At 45.0% G+C, this 19,237-nt stretch overlaps 1 protein-coding gene across 2 annotated transcripts in view; it reads left to right on the plus strand.

Annotated features, from left to right (window-relative positions):
- SMAP1 (small ArfGAP 1) overlaps positions 1 to 19,237 on the plus strand; it is a 311,133-nt gene that overhangs the window by 278,679 nt on the left and 13,217 nt on the right. For both annotated transcript variants that reach the window (XM_040349919.1, XM_040349920.1), the window contains 2 exons: positions 3,752 to 3,917; positions 7,078 to 7,406. In XM_040349919.1, the coding sequence (XP_040205853.1) occupies positions 3,752 to 3,917; positions 7,078 to 7,406 (495 nt within the window). The remainder of the gene's footprint in view (positions 1 to 3,751; positions 3,918 to 7,077; positions 7,407 to 19,237) is intronic.

Below are 19,237 nucleotides of genomic sequence, written 5' to 3' on the forward strand. Positions count from 1 at the left end.
TATTCCTGGCATAGAATGCTTTGGATGGCCTGTGTTGGAAGCACAATTAGCGATGCATTATTTGCCTTCAGTATCTCTTGTTTCAGAGAACTTGTCCTCTGGGGATTGAGGGAAGTTCAGCAGGAGATCCGGCTAGTTAGTAGACAATATACATTTTCTGCAGAGGTGGGAGAAGTCAAAGGTTTGGAAAAGGCATTTGCTGCACAGTGTAGATTTGTAAATTGGATGAATCTAGGAAAGCTCCATTTTAAGGTACACTCGCAGAAATTGATTCATTTCAAGACTAGGAATCGGAGCAGTTGAAGTCATTTACGGTGTTAAAATGTCTGCCTACAGTTAAACAAGTTCTTCTTTGAATGAAGGGATCCATCCAAAGGAAGGATGAGGTCAGGTGTGTTCGCAGGCGCACGTGCAGAGCCCGCCAGAAAGTCTGCACTGCGCTAATCACAGGCAGTGTGACATTTCCAGATCTCTGCAGCCGCGGATTGGGAAAATGATTAGCGTAGCACAATGCCGACTTCCTGGTGTGCTCTGCACGTGCGGCTGCGCACACGCCTGAGCTCATCCTTAATCCAGAGTACTTGGTATGTATCCTTGTTAAAAAGTCAGTCCATTCAAACGAATAATTTGGTTTTATTTTGGTGTTGACAAGATGAACTGCCTAATGCTTCTTTGGGTTTCTCAGATATCTTTTCTTAACCACTTACCAGCCTGTAATATCCCTTTTTGAGGCCATTTATCGGTTTTCAGTGCTGTGATAGTTTTTACTGACAATTTTTACAGATAAAGTTTATCGTTTTGGTAGTATTTAATAACCGCTGTTTGGGATGTTTTTTTTTTTTACTTTAGAAAGATAAAAATACAACAAAAAGTTTCCCTTTCTGTGAAAAAAAAAATGGCAGGATAGTATGAAAGCCCCCAAAATGACCCTTTTTTGCAGCTGGCAGCAATACAAACACCCATGCAAGAGGGACGTATAGCGCAGTGACGTCAGCACCTCACTCCTTCTGACGCGTTTTGTCACTAATCTGATGTCATCCTGGGGTCCTATGGCGTTTTTTTTTTTTTCCCCTGTCCTTTCATTTTGAGTCGAACCGTGTATGGGTCCAAAAAATGTTCCACCACTAATTACAGTCCTGACCAGATCAACGTTTGAAGGCTTTGGAGGAAAAGTCCTTGGCTGGGTATTGGCCACAAGTGTCTAAACTTGTGCAGCTTGTAAGCGTGCACTTTGTGTGGTGGTGGATTCGCTGTATGTAACGAGTCATAAGATTCTCACTGAACTTTTGGTTGTTGATCTTTTGAAGGAACCACGTGAATCCCCAAATGCCATTGGAGGACTTTATATAAGTCACATATTTCATAGTTGGGACTTTCCTATATCTATTCACTCAATTACCGTATTTATCGTCGTATACCGAGCACTTTTTTGCCCTGAAAATCAGGGCAAAATCGTGGGTGTGCGGTATATGCCGATACCCGCTTTTCCGCGCCGAGTTTTGGATACTGCGCCGACATATACCGAGCGCAGTACACTCGGGTATAGTCGGGCAGTCTCGGCTCCTTCCGCACTCACGTCCTGGACGTACAGGACGTCAGCGCGGGTAGCCGAGCATTGCCGGCAATACACGAGTGTACTGCGCTCTGTATATGTCGGCGCAGTATTCAAAACTCGGCGCGGGGAGGACGCCGGACCCGACAAAGAGGACACCCGAAGCCGCAGAAGGACACCGGACCCGACGAAGAGGACACCCGAAGCCGCAGAAGGACGCCGGACCCGACGAAGAGGACACCCGAAGCCGCAGAAGGACGCCGGACCTGACGAAGAGGACACCCGAAGCCGTAGAAGGACGCCGGACCCGACGAAGAGGACACCCAAAGCCACAGAAGAACGCCGGACCCGACGAGGCCGCCGATGGACGCCGTGCAAGACACCAAAACTGTAAGTACAAAAAAACTTTTTTTCCACAGGATTGGGGGCAACTTTAGGGGTGCGCGTTATACCGCGATAAATACGGTACTTCTCGTTTTCTATTTATTTAGTTTATATCATGTCACTTTAAGAGCGCAGAAATATTTTTCTCTTGTTGCTATTTTGTGTGTATTTCACTTTCAGTTGTAGCTTATTAGGTTGATTTCAGCGCAGTTTTCTTTTTTCTTCAAAAGTTATAATAGTGGTCCTATCCCTCCCCACTTTATCCAAATAAAAGGATTTGGTTGAAGTTGGGTTTTCAGAATTAAGAGCCTAATCAAAATATGTTTGTGAATATTGAAGCTAAGGACAGTAAGCTTTTTTCAATTTGTAAATGTCGATTTGTTTACTTGTGTGGGAGAGCCAACATATAAATCCTTGAAGTGTTTAAAGCGGTTTTAAACCCAAAAGCAAACATTTATTATATTGCCTATTTTTAGGCTGGCTTTCTTTTATTTGCACTTAACAATACGGCCAGTAATGCCGCGTACACACACGATCGGAAATTCCGACAAGAAAAGTTTGTGAGATTTTGGTCGGAAATTCCAACCGTGTGTAGGCCCCCATCTGACTTTTTCTGTCGAAATTTCCGACAGAAAAGATTTGAGAGCCGATTCTCAAATTTTCAGATGGGAAAAGTTCTTGTCGGAAATTCCGATAGTCTGAATGCAATTCTGACGTGCAAAAAAACATGCATTTTTGCAATCATTGAACTTCATTTTTCTCTGCTCGTCGTAGTGTTGTACGTCACCGTGTTCTTGACGGTTGGAATTTGGTGTGAACTTGTGTATGCAACACAAGTTTGAGCCAAAATTCCGTCAGAAAAAAATACACAGTTTTCTTGTCAGAATTTCAAATCGTGTGTACGCGGCATAAGACTGTTATTTTTCAGCAGAACAAGCTGTCCTGCAAATTATGCAGTTTGAGGGTTGAGACAAACCATCTGCCTCTGCCAGGGGTGCTTACAATGGTCCGCTTTTATTTGGATAAAACATTTAACTCAAAAGGAAAAAAAATGTTTGCTGTAACTTCTTACAAAGTATTAACTGGAGTTTGGCTTTAATTTATTAGGCTTGTTTGCGGAGTGGCTCACAGCAAGGGGTCCAGTGCATCCCTGTTCTCCGTTTCCGAGGCAAAACCGCTCTGCAGCCGCCACGGCATTGAGAGACGGTCACAATCTCTTGTCATGTGAATTTGATGTGGAGAAGCCCTCAACCAATTTGCATAAGTGTGAACCCAGCCTTGGTGTACTTAAACTAGATTTTACTCTGCTTGGGCTGTCCATATACAGTATGTACAGGAAACATGCAAATACTCCAGAGTTGAGGGGTCAGTTACAGTGCAGTCGTTGCTGCATTTAGCAAAATCTGAAAACTGGTTCAGTTGGATGAAAAAAAGAAACCAACTGGTAAAGAATAAAACGGCTTTAATATGCGATTTACAAATCTAATGGATTACCATTACATCTTCTATTTTATAAATGCCACAAGAATATTGTCATGTAAAGCATGGTCTGGTTAAAGTGTTTGTTTTATTGCGGTACCAATTTTTACTGATCATGCTATCTGGATGCTATGGCTTATTGATTATTGTATGCCTTAATTGAATGGGGAAAAAAAAGTTTGTTATATATTGTATTAATAGAAAGCATGATCTAGCGAGATGCTGTAAAGCCCCCTAAAAAAAAAAGTGCATATTGCAGATTAGTAAATAGTTTTTATTTATTTTTTTATTTATCTTAATGCATATCTGATTTTTTTTCTCATTTCTTTCTTTAAGGTTACATCCACAGCCCCAGCAGCTATCGTACCTCCTGCTTCTGGAGATCTAGATTTATTTACTGATCAAACCACAAAATCTGAAGAAGTTCCCAAAAAGCCCTTGTCAAAAGACTCAATCTTGTCACTTTATGGCACAACAAACCTGCAGCAGCAAAATACTGCAGGTAAATATTAATTTAATATGTATGATTGGTGCAGGATTTGAGGAATTCAGGAGAGTTATCTGCATAGCTGTCTGAAATGTTTTTTTATTTATTTTTTGTTTCTTTTAATAATTTGGTTTAGCTGCTCGTGTTTCTGAACAGGGGCGGCCCATCCATTAAGGGCGCAGAGGCACCACCTCCCCTTTCCATCGCCGCCACCACCCTCTAGTCATGCGTCCGACCCCTTTAAGGATGCTGGGTACATGAATTACTGCGGCATGGTTTCTTTTTTTAAGCGCCTGATTAGAGCCAAAGACTCTAATAAGCTTCAAAATAGGGTGGGCTCCAGACACAGAGCATTGCGCCGGAGCCCTTCCAGGTGTGTTATACTAGCGAATTAAAATTTGCTATTCTAACACTGTATCGCATCTCTGGGCTAATCGGTCAACACGGGCGTGAGATGCATTTCACGATTGGCCGAAAGAAGAATCGTTCTGATTGGCCGCCTCTGAGGAGGGGGGAGACGGAAGCCGCCGAGCAGGGGAAAGCGATTCCCGCTTGTGATGCTCGTGAAAGAGAGCCAGGGAAGCCGCCTATGGTTGAGGTAAGTGCACTGACCACCCGACCCAGGGGAGGGCGGGTGCTCTGTTTCCCACGCCCCACCCCCCAAAAAAAATTGCCGCCACTGTTTCTGAAATTACATTTTCACTCCATATATAGTACGAAATATTTTTGCAGTGTTTGGGCAATTTTAAACATTGTACATAGCATTCTGTTTGAGGTTGGGGCTCCTAATATATGTATTATAGGGTGACCAAATGTTCCCAGTTTCTGAGGACAGCTACTTTCAGGAGGCTACCCAAGATAAAGTATTATTGATTGCTTTTGTAACAAAAATAAAATCCCCAGCTGTGTGATAATCTACCTGGGAACCTTTTTATCTCTCAGTTCAAATCTCATTGAATTTTTGGCCTGAGCAGTACTTTGCCCCTAAACTAAAAATCTGTAATATAATATATATATGATGACCGAGAGTGCTAGGTCTGAAAATATTGGCAAAATCTTTTCTGTGAGTGCACTTCGTTCAGTGCTCCTGTGATCTCTTTTTCAGCCAACAGTGGCCTAACGGCGGCTGCTGGCAGACTAAGCCCAGCCACTCCTGTTCCCTCCACAGCCTGGCACTCCAGTGAGCGCTGGAGGGGCAGAGCAGAGAGTCGGTGACTGAAGACAGAGAACTGAGTGATCCATGGTCTTTGATCAGTTGGTTCTTGGTCTTAGATGCAACGGGGGACAAATACAGCATCGTTGAGTATACGTTTTTTGCATTCCCTAGCTTCTTTCTTAATATCAGATTTATATTAGTAAAGAGAGGTTTTCCTGTGCTACTGCAGTAATAAGATGTAAATAAAAAAAAGTTTCTACTCCTGGTAAATATTTTGTGCTAAACCAAAATAAGACCAAAAACAAAATTCAGTAAAATCAGATGCTATCCACCAAATCAGATAAACCCCACCAAACAAGGCTATCTGTGAGTAGCAACATAAAACAAAAATAGTGCAGCGCTTTTTAAACAAGATAAAATCCACATTGTAGTGTTGTACTATTGTGTAGCATGCTTTAGACCCCTTTCACACTGGGTCATTTTGCAGGCGCTATTGTGCTAAAAATGGCGCCTGCAAACCAACCTGAAACAGCCGCTGCTGTGTCTCCAGTGTGAAAGCCCCGAGGGATTTCACACTGGAGCGGTGCGCTAGTAGGGCAGTAAAAAAAAGTCCTGCTAGCCACATCTTTGGAGCGGTGTGTATAATGCTCCTTCATCGCTCCTGCCCATTGAAATCGGTGGGACACTGCAATGCAATGCACATCTGCAGAGGCGCTTTGCAGTGATTTTTAACCCCCTTCTCGGCCGCTAGTGCGGGGTAAAACTGCCCCGCTAGCAGCCGAATAGCGACGCGAAATTGGCTGTAAAGCGCTGCTAAAAAAAAGCACTGCTTTACCGCTGACGCCGCTCCGGCCGCAGTGTGAAAGGGACCTTATTATTACTAATAAAATCAATCGCACAAAAATTTAACAATCGCATTCTTTGAGCCCTAGTTCACACTAATGTGATGTGGAAAAGGCACAAGGTTTTCTGTGTTTCCCGCATTGCACCACATAGCAATCGCACAGTGTCCATGCAATCTGCCTCGGGTGTCCATGCAATCTGCCTCGGGTGTCCATGCAATCTGCCTCGGGTGTCCATGCAATCTGCCTCGGGTGTCCATGCAATCTGCCTCGGGTGTCCATGCAATCTGCCTCGGGTGTCCATGCAATCTGCCTCGGGTGTCCATGCAATCTGCCTCGGGTGTCCATGCAATCTGCCTCGGGTGTCCATGCAATCTGCCTCGGGTGTCAATGTTAAATGAACGACGCCTCAAAACAGATTGCAAAACACACCCATAAGATGCAATTTAGATGCAGAAAAAAAGGGTCCTGCACCATTTTGGTGCAGATGCGATTTGAACCATACAAAATGTATGGCTCAAATCGCGCCACACAGACATGTGCACTGAATGCGCACTGGAATGTGGTGCGGTTCCTGTGCGAATCACATGCTGTGTTTGCACGCACTAGTGTGCACCCAGGCTAAAACTTATATAGTAGCATATACAAATCTGTTACCTTAAAGGTATTCTAATATGCCCACCGCTTAACCAACTTCCAGAAATTCTGGCATGGAGAAAGGGATGGTTATGATTGCACTACCACCAATAAAGCTGGTGAAAGTGGGGTTTAAATTACTCTGTAATTATAAAACACCCCCCCCCCCACCCCTTTTCTTAGTTTCCTTGGTGATGTTAAAGTCGAACAGGAGACTATAAGATTGACCACCTTTTAAATGTTCCCTACCCTCTGCTCCTATATTTGCCATTTGCAGTAATGTGACCACAAAGCTTTGGCGAGTTTGGCTGGTAGACATGAACGATTTCAGGGCCATTGACACTTTAGGGCTAAGGGTGCTGGTAGGATGAAGTCACTCTTGTAAGCATTTAGGAACGTTGTTTGCCCCGCACTGACAGACAGACTTACTGGAAAACATAATCCAGGGTTTCCATTAAGATTTTTGTGACCCTATGAATTTCTAGTTCCATCCCCTTGATATAACTGTACTAATCATTGCAATGTTTTTTGTTACATATAGGCATGTTCATGGGTTCCTCTGCAATTCCCTACTCCACCCAGGCCACAAGCAATTTCCAAGCTTTTCCACCAATGGGAGTAGCTGTTCCTACAAGTGCTGGAATGATGGGAAACATGATGGGACAAGCCATGCCTGCAATGGGACAGAATACTGGAATGATGGTTGGCATGGGTATTCCAAATGGATTTGTGGGAAATCCTCCATCTGGAGTAATGGGACTCCCTCCTAACATGATGGGTCCACAAGCAACGATGGTTAGCAATATAGGAACAGCTCCAAACAAATTTGGGATGCAGCAAAATCAACCTACACCTTGGAATCTTTCACAGGTAGAAAAACTGTTGATCCCTGCTTTTTGTCATTTACCCTTTTGCTGTGCTTTACTGCAAACAATGAACAGTGTCATCTATATAATGTATTACAAATATATGATTTATTTGATTTGCACCGTCATTAAAGGTTAGATTCACTTTGGATCATGCTATATGCTACACCCATAGCTGTAAATTTAGAAACTATACGTCACGTCTGCCACCATGACAGATGGCTTGTAGTTCTCAATGAACTGGTGAGGATGCTGATGAGCGCCCTCATAGTTTACTTGCGCTTCTCCCAACTTTGTAACTGAAAGAACATACAAAAGGTAAGGGCACAAAGCTGCAGGAGCTTGACAATGCACCCACTATTTACTGATCACAGGTACAATGCCCTGCAGACGCCTCTGAAAAATACATTTTTTTTTTACTGCAAAAATGTGTGTATATGTATGATAGAGATTATATATATATATATATATATATATATATATATATATATATATATATATATATATATATATATATATATATATATATATATATATATATATATATATATATATTAGTGCTGTCAAGCGATTAAAATTTCTAATCGCGATTAATCGCATTAATGTCATAGTTAACTCACGATTAATCGCGCGATTAAGGAGGTTCACCCTTTAAAACATTTTTTTTTTTTGTTTTCTTATTTATTTATTTTTTTTTTATAATATTAAATTGTGTTTTTTTACATTTTGATCACTTTTATTGCTCTCACAAGGAATGTAAACATCCCTTGTGACAGCAATAGGTGGTGACAGGTCCTCTTTATGGAGGGATCGGGGGTCTAAAAGACCTCCGAGCCCTCCTTTGCACTTCAAAGTATTCAGATCGCCGAAAACGGCGATTCTGAATACTGTGTACTTTTTTAAATCCGGCGCCATTGGCAGCCGAGAAACCCGGAAGTGACGTCATGACGCCACTTCCGTGATTTCAATGCGGAGACCGAATCAAAGCCGTTTACGGCTTAGTGTCAGTCTCCGCCTGGACACGGAAGGCGCCGGATGGAGGATCGGGTCTCCCGGTGGGACGGGAGGCCCGGTCAGAGCGGCGAAAGGCAGCGGGAGGGGGATGTCCCCTCCCGCATAACAACCGAGCGGCTTTTAGCCGCATCGGTTGTTATGTTTGGATAGCCGATCGCCCGCTCTAAACAACGGTACCGGGATGACGCCGCCTCGTTAATCGCGCGATAAAAAAATTGACGCGTTAACATGGGTTTGTGTTAACGCCGTTAATAACGCGTTTAACTGACAGCACTAATATATATATATATATATATATACACAGGCAGCACAGGGAGGTAACACTGGGATACTAATTAGTCAATGAGCTGTCTCCTCTCCCTGCAGGCAGCACAGGGTTATCACTGGGATCCTCATTATTCCCTCAGTCAGCTCTCAGGGCAGCACAGTGTTAAACCCTGAGTTTTTCACTACCAGTCATCAGCAGGCTCCTGTCAGGTCACCCTTAGCCAGGTGACGAGTGCACCCCGTTGGGGTCAGGGATGCACCACAGGGATGTGAACCCTATGGCCGACTACTGCTAGCAGAGACGAAGCGTGAACTTAAGATCACCCAGGGCGCGGAGTCTAAGACCCAGTTTTGTATTCACCAGAGCCTTTGATGGTAAGGATGGTCTTGGCCGCAACTTGGTCCAGGTCGCATCCCCGAGATTCCTCAAGTCACACTCCGCAGGGAGAAAGGGAAAGCAGTCAGCAGGACAAACAGTGGTGATAGCAAGCCGAAGTCAGGGCAACAGGCAGACAAGGATAACCGTGGGACATGCAAATAGTCAGGGGCACAGGCAGACAAGGAAGTCGGGAACAAGCCAAAACGGTACACGGAAGATGAATGAAGCACTCTGCAAACAGGAACTAGCAACTACACTGCAGACAGGAACTAAGCATAGGAACACTGTTGAACAGCACTGCAGACCTGTAGAGCAACAGTTAATATAGGCTTCCTGGGATGGACTAGGGTGGAGCCATACAGGAAGAGGAAGTGATAAAAAGGGGAACCAGAGCAGGGTCAGCCTCTAATGAACACATGGAGATCAGGTAAGCAGACAGACTTGTTGCATATTCATGACCGCTCCTCTCCTGGCAGGCAGCACAGGAAGTAATGACGGCTCCTGTGTCCAGGCTCTAGCTAAATTGTTTAGCCTGTCTGCACATCAGCATCCCCTTCAATCAGCAGAGAAGATTGAGGGGGAAGGAGAGCTCTAAAAGCCGAGAGACAAAGCATGACCAGCCGCACGCCTACCTCCCACGTCCCAGTCAAATATTAACCTGGAGGGCTGAGCAGTGGAATGGCTGATGAAGGAAGCGTTCCTGCATACCCACACTTCCCTGCAGTGATGCATATAGGCTTTTCCTCCCTCCATGTATGGCCAACTCCACTGGTTTGGCTCCTCCACACACACTCATATCTAGCTGATTTGGCCATACATCTTGTGTGGGTCACAGAGCCATACAATGTTGTGACCAACCCGATGCCTGACAGGCAGCTGGCTCAGCCTCTCACCGCTGAATGCCTGAGCCAGCCGCTCCTGCCCCCTCCATACCCCGTCGTTCCAGTGAGCCCTTGAAGTAGAGCAAGAGAGCTGGTGACTGACAGTCGCTGTGGTCTGCTCTCTGAAGACCGAAAATGGAATGATCGGCAGTCATGTATGTGATCGCTCGGTCTTGGAGCAGCAGGGGATAGCTGTAGTATTGGATTAGTGCTTTTTATTTTTTTTAATCCTGCACTTCTTTTAATCAAACTCTTCTCAGCTGGGCTACAGTTAAATGTCTGGTGGATGGCATTTTAACCCATCACACCAGAACATTAACACCTTTACTCTGGAAAAACTAAAGTGAAATTAAACCCAACTTTTTTATGGTTTCTCAAATTACTTGCGTTCAAGGCATGTTTTAATTTATAGCTGTTGGTTATTAGTGTGCTTATGTTGGCTCCTAATTGAACTGTCAAGCCATCAAATGTCTGTTGTCATAGCTGATCACATGTACAGCACCATGGCAACAGCAGATGAGACAGAAGTTAAGTTGTCAGTTTCCTTCACTGTAAAGAATAATAATGTGTTAACCCAAACTAATCTTAAAAATACCATCTCCTGCCTCTTAACAACTATGCTTACGAACCTGTATAAGACAGATGCATAAACGTAACAATTTTTTTGCCTCTCCATTTCGGTTGTGTGATCGACTTCTCTGTTCTCAGCCAGCAGTGGCTTCAGGAGAGAGGAGGGAGCACTGAAAGCTAGAGATGCAGTGAAATTTTTGCCGACCAAAACTAGAGCTGCACGATTAATCGTTATCACGCTTCAAACCCCCCCCCCTTTCGGATTTTAATACAACATTTCCCCCGATTTAACGTTAAACAAGTGCAGAGCTGAGCAGAGCTGTCAGAAGGAAAGACAAAATCTCAAATGTTTAATAACGGTGATAAAGAGAAACACTGCATCTTGGTTCTTTCAGATAAAAGGAATGAACTTCCATCTGTAAATTAGGTCAGTTTAAAGGGGTTGTAAAGGTACAATTTTTTTTCCTAAATAGCTTCCTTTACCTTAGTGCAGTCCTCCTTTACTTACCTCATCCTTCCATTTTGCTTTTAAATGTCCTTATTTTTTCTGAGAAATCCTCACTTCCTGTTCTTCTGTCTGTAACTCCACACAGTAATGCAAGGCTTTCTCCTTGGTGTGGAGTGTCGTGCTCGCCCCCTCCCTTGGACTACAGGAGAGTCAGGACGCCCACTAACACACAGCTCCTTTCTCTATCTGCAACGTAGGAAGAGTCCTGACTCTCCTGTAGTCCAAGAGAGGGGGCGAGCACAACACTCCCTCACTGGTGCTGCCATCTTTGAAGTTACACTGCATGCGCAAAAGTACCGAAGGATGCTAGTGCATGTACAGACCACCAGTTATCCAGGACCACCTAACCTAACTATACCATCTTTGCACAAGGACAGTTTATTTTTTGGGGTGCATGTCCACTTTAAGGTTCCCTTGTGTACTAAAATAGTGTTGATTTTCTTCTTATGAGAATGCATTACTAGTTATGGGACATTCTGTGAATAGCTTTTCCATTATGACATTTAGCAGTAAATTTGAATACTAGATGACTATATACAGTATCTTTTGAGTCTGATAATTTGCATACCATCGTGAACATTCTAGTAAGCTTGACCTAAACATAGTATGATGTTTGAAAAAAAAAAAATTGTGCATCCTTTAAAAAGAAACATTATTAATCATATAAATCTTAACATTTCTTGTTGGCTATTGCTAAGAAGCTCTCCACCCACATTTTTATAATACATGTACCTCCAGCAGAGTCTAATTTCAAGGCAAGACTAAAACAGTGACAATTAGACCATCTTGCTGTTTAATTATTTAGATTAAAGATGTTAATCTGATTAGAAAGAATTCAGTTGACAGTGAGGTATAGGGAAATCCCTTTCATTCAATGCTACTAGGTGTTGAATGCCGAGTAATAGGTGCTGAGGACACATACACTGCAATGTAAACTTATATAACCATAAAATATGAACAGAAATTACTTTGATATACTGTTGATTAAAGTGATTAAAGATGCATTCGTCATAGGGCTACTCACAAGAAGTATAATGTGCAGACGAATGAAAATATAAAAACCAGTAAAAAAAAAAAAAAAACTGAAAAGTAATATTAAACTAATAGTAACTACCAACAATTTATCAAAATAGTGATTTTGATTTTATATGTTGTGTTGGCTTAATGTTCAGTATGTTAAGTTTGCATTTACAATTTCTTTTTTTTTTCCTGCTTTTCAAATATATGGATTTATCATGGGGTCCCCATTGCACATTATTTGGAGGCCAATGGTCTCTGGGTCTATAGACACTTCCTGCTGTGCCCTTCTTTCTTTTATTGTTTTTTTTTTTAAGAAAATAATAAGATGCATGCTTAAAGTAAATGTGTAGGTTAGGAGATCAGAAAAGTGCAATGAAGAAGTCCCTTTTCGGCATATTTCTTGCTGGTTTGTAATGCAAAATATTGAAGCAAGGAGGGTCATCATGGCAGTGAGAAGCTACTACTAACATTTTCAAAGGAGACCCTCTGTGTTTCTCATGACCGGTTTCTGCTAATGACCATAGGTTATAATGCAGCTGTTTTCTGAACTCTGATGCAGTTAGTTAGTTTATTTATTTTTTCCTAGTTCTTAGAGCTGCTAAGTTGGTGATTATCCATGCTTGCGAGAGTAATTTGTGCATTTCTCCATACAGTGGGTGAAGGTGATAGTCTTTGGTAACATCCGTGTCACTTTTTCTTACTGACTCAAATGTGAAGACTAATTAACACTGAGCAGCTGGTGATGGCAAACTTTTTAATTAGTTTTAAATGCTGCCCACATGCAAATGCTCACGCACATAGCTTTAAGCTTTTATCACTCCCAGATTTTTAACTGCCATTATTTAATTCAGGCTTTATAGCCGTGCAAGTAGAAATTAAATCTTAAGCTCTTTTTGGTTGCCTTTTTAAAGCAACAGTGTTAAGCTTCCTGTTTTTATCCTTGTGATTTTGTTTTTGTTTTCTTGGAAAAAAATGTTCTCAATTTCATTTACTTTAGTACTGAAACATTGCGTATTAGTTATGCATTTTTAATAATACTGTTGTATAATGATTCTTCAATCAGTGACTTTAAGTGGAATTAAACTTTAAAAATAGGTATTTCTTTCAGTATAGACACGCAAAGTCTCTTTTGTCAAAAAACTTTTCTCTTTCCCTTATTTTCATTGTACACTGTAAGACACATACACCATCCAGTGTACACTCTATGCTCTTTCCAGAATCTTACAGATGAGCCAGGTACGATGTAACTGTAGTGTGCATGCGATGTGCAAATGCAGTCTCCAAAATGTAAACTAGTTCCCTTTAAGAACACGTTGAACTTTGCCTTATTTTATAAACCAGTTTTGTTTCTTAAAATGATTCACAACTCTTGCTTAAAAGTTATTTCTTGAGCGTACAGCACATGACACAGGAAAATTCTTAGATGTCTGGGTTATATGTCGCTACCTTCAGATGTAAAGACTCTCAAATAACCCCTCCCACTGACAGTTATCGTCAGTTTTTTTTTTTGTTGTTGCTAGAGTCCTTGGGTAATGGATGCTCTTTTTTTTTTTTTTTCTTTTTACTGTGTTTTTTTTGTCTGTTGGGCACTAGCTATTCCAACTACTTGCACAGCTTCCAGCTCAGAACCATAGGCATGTTACTGGGACTGTGCCCGGACCCTGCTAAAATCATGGACTATGCTGGATTGGCCTACAAAGTTGCCTCTGACTTCCTGCATTAAGCAGTACTCCCTGGCATGTTGCGTAGCACATGGAGTTATCTGCTATCCAGGACCAGGACAGTGTTGATCCGCACAGGTGTGTCCTAGTCCCTGAAGACCCACTTTGGGGGTATACTCTTCCAGAGCAAGTGAAGCGGGGGTGCGGTGTTACCCTTAAATATTGCAGCCATATTCTTTAGCAAGTTGGTGGGCCAGGACCTATTCTCTTTAAAAATTAGCCCATTTCTGTCCCGTTGCCAATCCATGTCTGGAAGTTGGGTGGTGGGACCTCCATGAATCAAACTTGGCTTTCCAGCACATCCCACAGATGCTTGTTTGGATTGAGATTCTGAGAATTAGGAGACCAGGTTAACACTGCAAACTCGTTGTGCAAAATCATTGTCTTTGCAAACTTCTAGTCTCCTGTATTAAGGAAGTCACTGATGTAAAGAGCACGCTATTGCATAGTAAAAAGAAAGCAAATACTCCTGCCAACAAATCCCCCCCCCCCCCCCAAGCCTCCCTCTGTGATTGGGAGCTCATACTTTTTAAAGTGGTGGGGGGGGGGCGGGAAGAGACACCTGTTGGCTTTCTCAGATACCTGGATTTGAGACTTTCTGGATTTTGGGTCAGATATGTCATCTCCATGGGGTACAGACTGGAGTTTTGCGCTCTCCCTCCTCCCTCTGATTCATGCCTTCAAATCTGCCTAGTTTTTCACAGAGGCTAAATGATTTGCATGCTGCTCTTCAGTAATTAATTGCTCGCTTTCTGGGTATTCCTGTGCCTGCAATGAAAAGGGTCCTTTTTATTCCAACTGGTTCCTAAAGCCAAGGACAGCATTCAACCTATTCTGGACCTGAACATCTTCCTTTTGGATTCAAAAACTTTGTATGGAATCGGCCAGGTCAGTCATTACATCTCTGCAATAGGAGGATCTGCTAGTGTCAGTGGACATGTCTGTCAGTCTGTGGGGCTGGGGTGCACACTCCCAGGGCTGTTACCAGAGGAGGCAGACCATTCCTCAAGTCTCGGGGAACTACTAGCTGTGGAGAAAGCTCTCTTGGCCCTGCAAGAGAGGGTCTGTTCAAGAGACCTATTGGTTTTCTCAGACTATACCACTACGGTGGCGTACCTGAACTAGCAAGGGGGCACGCGTTCGGAGTCACTTCTGATGCTGACACAGCAGATTCTGTCCTGGACAGAAATCAATATCACCTCAATAGGGGCAGTCCACATCAAGGGATCAGAAAATATGCTGGCGGACTATCTGAGCAGAGTGCGCGTCAGTTCCAGCTGTTGGGAGCTACATCAAGGCACGTTCTGGGAGATTGTGCTAAGATGGGGTCTTCCTGCAGTGAATCTTTTTGCCTCCAGTCTAAACAGAAAACTGCCGGCGTTCTCACTGGAGAGAGAGACAGGGTCCTTGGGGATGGATGCCCTCTCCTTCCTGTGGGGTTTCGCTCTTGCCTACGCCTTTCCTCTTTTTCCCCTCTTACCCCTGGTAGTTCAGGAAATTATTCAAGGCAGAAGTTGTTCTGATTGCCCCTTGGTGGCCCAAGAGGAGTTAATTTTCCTCTCTGAGGGCCCTCTCTGTGTCTCTTCCCTGGCCCCTACCAGATCGGAAGGATCTGTTCCATCAGGGACCAGTGTTGCATCCAAGCCCTCAGACCTTCCATTTGACGGCCTGGAGGCTGAGAGGGTGTTCAGAGAAAGTTATTCAAACTATCCTGGACAGCCGCAAGTTGGTCACAAGGAGAATCTATGGGAAAGTTTGGAAAACTTTTATTTCCTGGCAAAGGAAACCCGGTTTAGATTCTTTTTCCACTCCCTGTAAATTGGATTTTTTGCACAAAGGAGTAGAGAAAGGACTATCTGGTTGCGGCCCTGTCTGTGTTTTCAGACAAGAGACTAGCGGAAGATCCTTTAGTCAGGAGGTTCCTTTCAGTCGGATCTAGACATGCTCCCAGGGCTGTCAAACATGTGCCTCCTTGGGATCTGTCGTTAGTGTTAAATGCTCTAACAAGGGCTCCTTTTGAGCCTTTGCATGTGGCTTCCCTGAATCTAATTTTCTTAAAGATTTCCTTCCTTTTGGCTATTACGTCAGGAAGAGGGATTTCTGATCTGCAATCTCTCTCCTGTAAAGTCCCCTTTCTGAGGATTCCAGAGGACAGGGTAGTGATTAGGCCTAATCCTTTCTATTTGCCCAAAGTATCTTCAAACTTTCATAGGTCCCAGGAAGTAGTCGTGCCTAGTTTGTGCCTCTCCCAATAATGCAGAGGTGGAAAGATTTAGTCTTTTAGACGTAAAGAGATGTTTTCTGCTTTACCTAGAGGAATCCAGTGGGTTTAGGAGTTCCTCCCAGCTGTTAGAATTGTTCAGTGGCCCCAAGAATGGGTCCAAAGCATCTAAAAAGCTCTATTGCTAGATGGATCAGGAAAGCTATTTGTGTAGCTTACAAAGCATCAGGTCATATCCCTCCTTCTAGAATTGGGACTCATTCAACGAGATCCATGGCTACGTCATGGGAAGAAATTCCTAAAGATTCCGTCTGGTCGTCCTATTGATGCATTTGTCAAACATTATAGAGTTCAGATGCTTTCCAGCCAGGGCCTCTCCTTTGGTAGGAAAGTGTTCAGGCTGTTGTCCCTCCCTAAGGTATAGTATCTTGCTTATCCTCTCAAGTGGCTGTCCTGGAAGGTGAGGGTGGAAAACTCCCATTGGACTTACTGGTATTTGTATTTCCAGGACAGCGTCTATATTCCCACTGTATTCTACTTTCACCTGGTGGTGGTGTTTTGTTATGTTTCTATGTTTTTTCCTCTGCCGAGTGCACTTTGGAGGTTTGCTTGATCTTCTAAACATCTGAGGGTCAGAGGAAAGGGAGGGGCCTTTTAAATTGTGTCTCCTGTAGAGGGCAGAGCCAATCATCTCTCGTAGCTGTCCTGGAAGGTTCCTGGAAATACCGTTACCGGTAAGTCCAACAAGGGTTTTCACTTGCTGTTGTGTCTCTAGGGTAGGAGGTGAAAGGAAAATATGCTCAATGTGTTGAAAAAAAAAAAAAAAGGGTTGCAAACTTTCCCTACGCTATCAAAATGAAAAAAAAAAATACACCTCAACTAGTTACCGACCGCCCACCGTCATTCTACGTCGGCACTTTAAAGATGAATATCTTGGTAACGGCAGCAGTTGCTGCCACAACCGAGATATTCATCTCTTCAGTGGGCGGCCGTGTAAACGATAACGGCGGTCTCCGCGGCGGATTCGCCGCGAGATCGCCGTTATCGGTGGCGGGAGAGGGGACCCCCCTCCGCCGCTTACCGTAGCCGTCGGTAGCGGCGGAGGAGATCGGGACCGTTCGGCAGCTGAGCGGGGTTACGAGTGAAGGAAAAATCTCCTTCACCCGTCCCCATAGCTCCACTGGCGGAAGGGACGTCAAAACGTCAGTCCCGCCCAGCCTCTTAAAGCAACAATTTTTTTTTGTCATTTGAAAAAATGACAGTTTGAATTTTTTTTTTTTTTTGCATTTAAGCCTAAATATGAGATCTGAGGGGGGGCGTGGCCGAGCCGAGCTAGGAGATGGCTGCCTGATTGCTGAGCTCCTGCCACCTCAGAGCCTTTATCAAACATAGCGGCACTTTTCACCCGTCTTTCTCAGACTACAGCATGGGTACGGCATCGAGGCAGTCCTCAGCCTCCCGTTCCCGCTCCCCCCGGGAACAAACCGACGCGCTGGAGCATACAATACCGGAGATGTTCCGGGCCGGCCGCGGGACCATGACGGCTTCCCGCCAAGGAGCGCGAGTAGGCCGCTCGCAGATCTCCTCACAAGCTCAGGAGATTGTTCTCTCCGCGACGCCACACGCTTCCCCCCCCCGGGGGCTCTCGGGGGACCGGACGCAGTTCTGACCCCGGCATTGGCGGCTTCACCGATCACCATCCTAGACCTGAAGGCGGTGGCGACGGACATCACAGATGCACTCACGGCGGCCATTGCAGAACTGCGCCTGGATTTTAAGGCGCTAGATGGGAGAGTGCAGGCAGCGGAGAACGCCCTGGAAGACCATGACCTTGTCCTCCAGCGCTCAACCAGGAAAATTGATGACCACACACTACAGTTGCGGGAGGTAAACCGCCATCTGGAAGACCTGGAGAACAGGGGACGCCGCCATAACGTACGTGTGAGGGGCCTCCCGGAGGCAGTGGAAAGTGACAGGATCCGACAAGAGGTGACGAGTATCTTCAACTCGATCCTTCAAAGGCCCCCGGACACGCAGATCGCCATGGAACGGATCCACAGGGCGCTACGCCCCAGAGGCAAGGACACAGATCCCCCTAGGGATATTGTCTGCTGTCTCACTGATTACGGCCTGAAGGAAGAGATCCTGAGGCAAGCCAGGGGACAGCGCCTTCAACATGGAGGAGCGCCAATACAACTCTACCAGGACCTCTCGGGAATCACTTTAAAGCATCGCAGGGACCTCAAACCCCTGCTTGATGTCCTGCGCTCTGAGAACATTCGCTATAAGTGGAAGTTCCCTTTCTGCCTGTCGGCCTCCCACCAGGGCCGCACCGCAATGCTAAAAGTCCCTGAGGATCTCCCACACTTCTTTGAAGCCCTGGGTATCCAGCCAGTTGCGGTTCCGGAATGGTACGCAGTATACCGCCGTTCAGTGGGCAGATGGAACGGACCTCCGGCAGAGAGCATGGATACGCAGCCAACAAGGTACCGTAGGAGAAGATCTCCCTCAGGCTCCCGCAACTCGACCACAGCCTTGGGGCCCAGGAGCGAACGAGACCCGTTATCATCACCCGGGTCACGGAGGGCCCGGAGAGACCACCAACAACCCCGATGTCTGCCTATTACTTCTGTTACCCGCTGTGTTGGCAAGTTTATTACCCCCGTTGCCATGTTGGGTGTTTTACACATGTTTTCGTTTGTCTGGGGAGACCGGTCTGAACTTTCCTGTGTCCCTCAGAGGCCGCTTGAATGCGCGGTCTTTTGCTCTGACTGACTGTTGCCAGGCCTTACAATCTGAGCGGGAAACTTCAGCCCCCCCCACCTTAGGGGCGTGACAGCAAAACTTAGCCCATCCTCTGACGCTCTCCGGGGTCCGCACGATTGGACTTACATACGCACTACATTGCCCAAGATGCCCCGCGCCAGCCTACACCACCGGAACTACAGCAATGTGCACCTCCTTCTTCCTGACGCCGGAACTGCTACCCTGGATCCCCGCAACGACATGTCTCGAGGCGATGGGCCATGGATACTTATCCCCTCACCGAGAGGCGGGGGGGAACCGTGCCACGCGCAGAGCAGCCGGATGCGTTACCTGCATCACTCTCCTCATCTGAACTAACGACGAAGGCGATGCTGGGGCTCCCACATTTCGGCTTCCCACGCCCTGCGTACTGGAACAATGTGCGCGGCCCCTGGTTGGCTGGAGCGGTGACCTCATCCCCGAGTCGCGGAGATACACCGGAGGGAAAC

The sequence above is a fragment of the Rana temporaria genome, chromosome 4, assembly GCF_905171775.1.
Source record: "Rana temporaria chromosome 4, aRanTem1.1, whole genome shotgun sequence".
Taxonomy (NCBI): Eukaryota; Metazoa; Chordata; class Amphibia; order Anura; family Ranidae; genus Rana; species Rana temporaria.